At 31.0% G+C, this 7748-nt stretch overlaps 1 protein-coding gene across 1 annotated transcript in view; it reads right to left on the bottom strand.

Moving 5' to 3' along the window:
• LOC109820911 (pyrophosphate--fructose 6-phosphate 1-phosphotransferase subunit beta 1) overlaps positions 4040-7748 on the bottom strand; it is a gene marked incomplete at its 5' end in the record, with an annotated part of 9900 nt that continues 6191 nt past the window's right edge. Inside the window, 7 exons of the mRNA XM_020387106.1 lie at positions 4040-4394; positions 4488-4556; positions 4773-4817; positions 5828-5912; positions 7028-7139; positions 7378-7493; positions 7591-7748. Of these exons, the coding sequence (XP_020242695.1) occupies positions 4315-4394; positions 4488-4556; positions 4773-4817; positions 5828-5912; positions 7028-7139; positions 7378-7493; positions 7591-7748 (665 nt within the window). The remainder of the gene's footprint in view (positions 4395-4487; positions 4557-4772; positions 4818-5827; positions 5913-7027; positions 7140-7377; positions 7494-7590) is intronic.

The raw sequence follows: 7748 nt of genomic DNA, 5'->3' as shown, positions 1-7748 counted from the left end.
ATTATTTATCAACATGTCTATATGACTAAAATTGCCAAAAAATCACGGGCTATAGCACATGAAATCGTGAATTTTAGACTTTATAATAATATTTGCCAGATGGTTGTAGTGAATAAACGTAGCCAAAAATCATGGGTAGCTCGAATTTTAGAGTATGTGATATTATTTTCCACTATGTGAAATGAACAAAAATGACTGAAAATAATTGCTTATAGCTCATTGAATTATGAATTTTGGACACTATAAATGTATTTGCCAAAAGTCAAAACAAATAAAAATGACCAAAAATTGTAGGTATTAACTCATAAAATCATGAATTTTTTCGTGTGTGAAATTATTTTCTAATGAGTCTAAAAATAACAAAAATCGTGGGTAATAACTCATGAAACCATAATTTTTGGCCTTTGCAAAATTCTTTGCAAATAGGTCGAAGCGAATAAAATAGGTTAAAATCATGGGTAATGGCTAATGAAATAATAATTTTTCCCTCTACGAAATGTTTTGCCAATGGCCGAAAATAACAAAAAATAACCAAAAATCATAGGTTATAACTCATGAAATCATGAATTTTGAATTCAATAAATTATTTTCTAATGTGATGAAGTGAATAAAATGGCTAGAAGACATGGGTTATATCTCATAAAACCAAGAATGTTGGACTCCTTGAAATTATTTACAATAGATCAAGATTACTAAAATAGCCAAAAAAAATCGGGAGTTATAGCTCATAAAACAGTAAATTTTAAATACCGCAATATAAGCCAATGAATTGAAGCGAATAAAACTAGCCAAAAATCATGAGTATCTTGAATTTTAGATTCGGTAAAATTATTTTCCAGAAACAAATAAAAAATGGTCAAATATCATGGTTATAACTCATACAATCATGAATTTTAAACTCCATTAAATTAGTTGCCAATAAATCAAAATAAAAAGAAATAGTAAAAATTTGTAGATAATAGCTCATAAAATTATGAATTTTTTATTGTGTGAACTTATTTTCTAATGTGTCGAAACAACTAAAAATAATTAAATCATGGATTATAACTCATAAAATCGTGAAATATGGACCCTAAAAAATGATTTATCAATCTTCGAAATAACTGAAAATGACAAAAAATTATGGGTTATATCCCATGAAATCATGAAGTTTTGGCATCCATGAAATTACTTGCTAATGAGTTAGAATGACTTAAAATAACCAAAAAGCATGGGTTAACTCATAAAATCATGATTTTTTTGGCCTTTATGAAATTATTTACCAATGCGTCAAAATGACTAAAATTTGCCTAAAATCATAGTTCATAACTCATAACTCATAAAATTGTGAGCATTGTTCTTGGTGAAATTATTTGACTATAGGTCAAAAAGACTAAAATTGATCAAAAATTATGGGTTATAGCTCATAGAATTATTTTCCACTTGGTTGACGCAAATAACAATGGCTGAAAATCATGGGTAAGAACTCATGAATCATGATTCTTGACCTCAGAAAAATTATTTACCAATGGGTCAAAACAAACAAAAATAGTAAAAAATCGTGAGTTATAAGCTCATGACATCATGATTCTCGCTTTCAGGAAACTATCTTCTAATGGGTGGAAATGATAAAAAATGATCAAAAATTATGGATTATAGCTTATAAAATTATAAAATTTGGACTCTGTGAAACTATTTGGAATCAAAATGACTACAAAAGAACAAATCGTGGATTATACCTTAAGAAATTGTGAATTTTGGACTCCGCAAAATTATTTTCTAATTAGTCAAAGCAACTAAAAATAACCAAAGTCATGGGTTATATCGTATGAAATCTTAAATTTTAGACTCCATAAAATTATTTTTTTAATGAGTCAAAATGACTAAAAATATCCAAAATCACAGGTTATAGCTCATGAAATCATGATTTTTGGCCTATGCAAAATTATTTGTCAATGAGTAGAGGGCAGAAATATGGGTTATAGCCCATACAATTGTGAATTTTAGGCTAAATAAAATTAATAGCTAATGGATCAAAACCATTAAACATAGCTTAAAATTGTGGGTTATAGCTCATGAAATCATGATTGTTGACCTTTGTGAAATTATCTATCAATTGGTAGAAATGACTAAAAATAGCCAAAAAATCATGGATTATAGTTTATAAAATTATGAAATTTAGATTCCATGAAATTATTTGCCAATAGGTCAAAATGACTAAAAATGACTAAAATTTATGAGTTATAGCTCATGAAATCATAAATTTCGGACTCTACAAATTTATTTTTCTATTGGTTTGAGACTAAAATGGGCAAAAATCATGGATTATAGCTCCTAAAATTATGAATTTTGTATTACATAAAATTACTTGCTAATAAGTCAAAACTTCTAAAAATGGCAAAAGATTTAGCTTATGAAATTATGAATTTTAGACTCTATAAAATTAGTTAATAGTGGCTCGAAGTGAATAAAAATAACTAAAAACCGTGGGTGATAGCTTATGAAATAATAAGTTTAGGCCCTTGTGAAAATTTCCTCAATGGGTCAAAACAACAAAAAAATAGCTAAAAATTATGGATTATAGGCTTATAGCTTCTGAAACCATGAATTTTGGACTAAGTGAAATTATTTTCCAATGAAATGAAATGAGTGAAATTGTCAAAAATTATGAATTATGGCTCATGAAATCATGAATTTTGGACTCCCATAAATTATTCGTCAAAATGGCTAAAATATCTAAAAAATTATGGGTTATTGCTCATAAAATTGTAAATTTTGAAAGCCACAATATTATTCGCTAGTGAATTGAAGCAAAAAAAAAGGGGGAAAATCATGAGTACCTTAACTTTTAGAGAATCTTTACTACATGAAATTTGTTTCCAATGGATGAAACAACTAAAAATAACCAAAATCCTCAGTTATAAATCATGAAATATTGAATTTTGAACTCCTCAAAATAATTTATCAGCATGTCGAAACAACTAAAAATGACTAAAAAGTACGAGTTATAGCTTATGAAATCATGAAGTTTGTCATTCGTGAAATTATTTGCCAGAGGGTCGGAATAACTTTAAATATCCAAAAATCAGGGGTCATAGCTTAGGAAATCATGAACTTTTTTGCCTCCGCGAAATTATTTTCCAATTGGTCAAATTGACTAAAAATTGCCATAAATCATATGTCATAGCTCATAAAATTGTGAATTTTGATCTCCCTAAAATTATTTGTCAATGGGTAAAAATGACTAAAAATAACCAAATATCATGACTTATAGCTTATAAATATATATCCCAGTGGGTTGACACGAATAATTTTTTTTTAAATCATGGGTAATAGCTCACATATCATGATTCTTGATCTCTACAAAATTATTTGTCAATGGATCAAAACGAGTAAAAATGGTTAAAAATCATGAGTTAAAGCTCATAATATTGTTAAATTTGGGCACCTTGAAATTATTTGCTAATGGTTTAAAATGAACAAAAATAGCTAATAATTATGAGTTATAAGCTCATGAAATCATGATTCTTGACCTTCGCAAATTATTTCCCAATGGGTCAAAATGACTAAAAATGATAAAAAATTATGGTTTATAGCACATAAAATTAGGAAATTTTTATTCCATGATATTGTTTGCCAATGAGTTAAAACAACTAACAAGGCCAAAAAAAACTTGGGTTATAGCTCAAGTAATCATGAATTTTGGACTTCGCAAAATTATTTTCCAATGAGTAAACTGAAAATAACCAAAATCATGGGTTATAGATTATGAAATCGTGAATTTTAGGCTCCATAAAATTATTTTTCAATGGGTCACAATGACTAGAAATATTCAACGCAAGTAATTGGATATTGATTATGTTGTCATATGTTGGATTGAGTACTTTAACTTGTAGTCAAAATGGGCACTTCAATACCACAAATTTTCCCTCATTTGCCACTTATATATACCATGACTTGTTTAAAATCAGGCACATTTATTATTGATCATGCAAACATCAAAATTTTTATCTAAATACTCCCATATGATGCTAACATGTTAATTTTATTCCTTTCAATATAAACAAGAACAAGGGATTAATCTCATTCATGATAAACAAGAACGGAAACAAAAAAAATTGACCATGCTCTTGCTCACGCGTTAAACCATGAGTAATTATAAGTTGCACACCAGTTATTTGAAGCAAATAAACAACAAGAATGTCATTTACTTCCTAGAACATTTATTCATCACTTCCAAGCAAAGGTGGCTCCCTCAAATTCATGGTTTCTTTTTACTGCCTCATGGAAAATTTAAATAGAAAATAAAAAAATAATAACCACACCAGGAAATCTCTATGCAGCCTGAGCACCGAGTTCCAGGAGGAGAGTGTGGTTGAGATCATTGGAGCCGGGGCCAATAAACTGAATGGGGCCTGCCCAAGAATTTGTCGTTACATACAGTATTAGCCTTTGAAATAGTAGTGATAATTTGTGAAGTGATTTCACAACGAATAGTGATAAGATACCTGGGCTGATGTATCTATTCTTGACGGCCCATTCTTCACGCATGGATGCGAACTTTCTGAATGGTGCACCTGAGATTTCAATTACGAAAAAGGGTCGACGTCATAGAATATCAGTACAAAAGAAAATGAACATGGAAAGCGCACTGCAAGGAATATAATATATTATATATATATATATATTATATATATATATATATATATATATATATATATATTAGTAGATATATATATATATATATATATATATATATTATATATTATATGAAGGATGAGAGGCAAATCTACCTTCAAGCTCGACCATAGCCTTCTTGATCACTGGCTTGAATTTACCTGGAAGGCACACAGTTCTTAGAATGCGATTACATGAAATAGAACTAAGTTTACTACTACTACTGGTTGAGCTTAAATAAGAAGAATAATACAAAAGTTGATGAAAAATATTTATGATTTTCTAGTGTAGTCAAAATACAGCTTGCATTTGCAACTTGTGGATTTCGAGATATAATGCGCTTTTACTCTTAGCAGGACTTGACCACAGGGCAAGAATATCATGTTTGTGCCCACATTTTGATACTTAATGGCATGACTTCGAGTTATCCTGCTTCTAGTGAATTGCATGGGCTTTCTAGTCTACAAATTATACATTAGATAGCTCAATCTTGAATTTCATACATTTTCAAAGTTTATGGAGTACAAGGTTAAAATTATGAGGCTCATAAAAATAAGGAGCTGACTACGCTTTGACTAGGTTTGAATCTGAGTTTCACAGGAGAAGTGATTCACCTCGGCCTGTTGCCAGACTCGACAAAGAAATATGCACTGAACCCAACGTGTCTACCATGATGATCTTAAAATTGAGAGGAATGGTGTTGAATGGGCATTAACTTAAGCTTGTACCCGAGTCTAAGATGATAATGTTTCATCTGAGCCCGCTGTCAGACTTGAGCACAGTGTACTAAACCTGATTTGTTCCAACTTTCAAGTTATTCAGATAGGGCTATTTTTAAGTAGAGAATTTCAGGTTCATAGCATGACTCAATAGTAGAGGAGATGTGGTAACAAGATGTGAAAACCATAAAGAGTAAAACTCTGCATCTCAATTCCTTTGGTCTGCCATAAGAATCCTCGCAACCGTATTTAGCTATAATAATAAAATGGAGAAAAATAAGATAGGTTACCCAATATTTAGATGGACAATTTAAATGTGAATTTTGCATAGTAGAAAGGAAGAAAAGAGAGGAAGAAAAATATAACGTGTACTTAAACATGTAACTCGAGCTTCAAACATAAATAATGTCCTACTCCTGGAAAAACAAATAGTAATCATTTGACGGACATACCATGACGCCTCTCAACATCCATTAATGCAGTAAGTGCAGTGCCTCCAACAGTCCACTCTTCAACAGGGGCACATAAGTTGCCAACCTGAACAAAAAAGATACACAATATGGCAAAAGAAACATTTAATGAAATGCAAATGTTCAACATATAAAAGATGCATCATACATGCATGGGTGGATCCACCTACAGGGAAGCGGTGTCACGTGACACCACTTCCCTTGGGATCTCTTGTTTGCTGCCTGATTTGCAAACAGGCCCGTACAAGTAATTGGTCAGTGCCTTGATTTTCAAGCAGGCGCAATCCCAAACCAAATGAAATTTCTTCGTTGCCTTACCCCAATATTAGAGATAGTTACGTTTTAGTAATGGAGAGTATGTGGAGCCACTTGATTATAGTCTAGTTTGGCTAGGTGAAGAGTTAAAAAGAGTTTTTTTCTGCATTAAATTTAAAGAGTTGGCACTTCTGAAGTGGACATAGGCATATTGTAAAACCATATAAATATTTGAATTCTTTGTGTTTGCTTTTGATAGAGTATTTCCACTGTTATATACCCAACTGATTAATCTAATCACATTAGGTTTCTTATATATCCTATAGGTTGATTTTAAAATGCAATTATATATTTGATAGTATTATTGATGACATATTTGATAGCGTTACCTATTATGAGATATTGAGAATATATTTTTTTTCTCAGAATATGAAAAACTTTCAGGGACAACTAAAAATTAATTATTCTTATATGGTGAGAGCACTTCCCAGTAATCCTGGATCTGCCACTGCATACATGCTAAGAAGTTCAAATACTCACAGTGAAAGATATTTCAAAAAAAACAATAATTGTATTATAACAAAGGCTTGCATCCAAGTAAGTTCAGAAGAAATGTATACATAAACAAAATTATGACAAGAACAGCTATCTTTCATAAATAGGACAAGCAAAGATCAGCAAGCAATGATGGTCAAATACTCACAGTGAAAGATATTAAAAAAAAACAATAATTGTATTGTAACAAAGGCTTGCATCAAAGAAGTTCAGAAGAAATGTACACATAAACAAAATTATGTCAAGAAAAGTGTCTTTCATAAATAGTGCAAGCAAAGATCAGCAAGCAATGATGGTCAATGTAGTCTTATCTAGAGGTGTACGCAGAAGAATCAATATAAATTTTCAAAGAGAAGTGATAGAAGCACAAACTGAGGAAATGAGGCCAGTCTTTCCAGAATGTAGGAGAGCTCCTGCAGCATAACCCAACGCATAGCAATAGGTGGAATCAAAATTTGTAGGCAAACCACATCTTCCTTCATAACTGCAAGTTGACCTCAATTATTGATATGAGATGAAATATAATGATGAAAAGGAAAGTACTAATGAAGTCGTTTGACTTTAATGATGGAAATAGCAAACTCAATCAAGTGGATGCTCCGAAACTCTAGTTAAAAATTTATTGATAAAAACAAGATGTTCAACCAATGAATTCTTAAAGCAGAAAAAAAAGGATTTGCATCTTTAGTAAAAGCAAATGGATAAATGACGTCAGTAGTTACCCAAAAAAGTGAGACTGTCCTTTAAATTGTCCTTTATATTTTCCCTCTGACTTCCTTTTCTCCAACTCAGTTTCAGCCATCGAAATAAGCATCTTTTCAGTTTCTATTTTGGCAACCTGGTCATTAAGAAAGAAACATTCAGCAAAAAGTATTTCCGATTTCCTCTAAGTAAGATTAAGAATAGCCAAGCAAAAGATAATAAACTTTAAGTACCTGCACATTTCCATGTGGGTCTCTTTCTAACATCAGTTGCTCCTGGATTGCTTGGGGAAGAAAATCAAACAGAACTTGAGATTGTTGTCGTAGCTTCTTTTTCCACAACCCACCTTCATCTACAATATCATGGGCTAGGATTTCATTTAGTTCTGAAA

The sequence above is a fragment of the Asparagus officinalis genome, chromosome 8 (genome assembly GCF_001876935.1).
Source record: "Asparagus officinalis chromosome 8, Aspof.V1, whole genome shotgun sequence".
NCBI lineage: Eukaryota > Viridiplantae > Streptophyta > Magnoliopsida > Asparagales > Asparagaceae > Asparagus > Asparagus officinalis.
The sequence above is the reverse complement of the archived record's forward strand: the minus strand, read 5'-3'. Positions and strand labels throughout refer to the sequence as shown.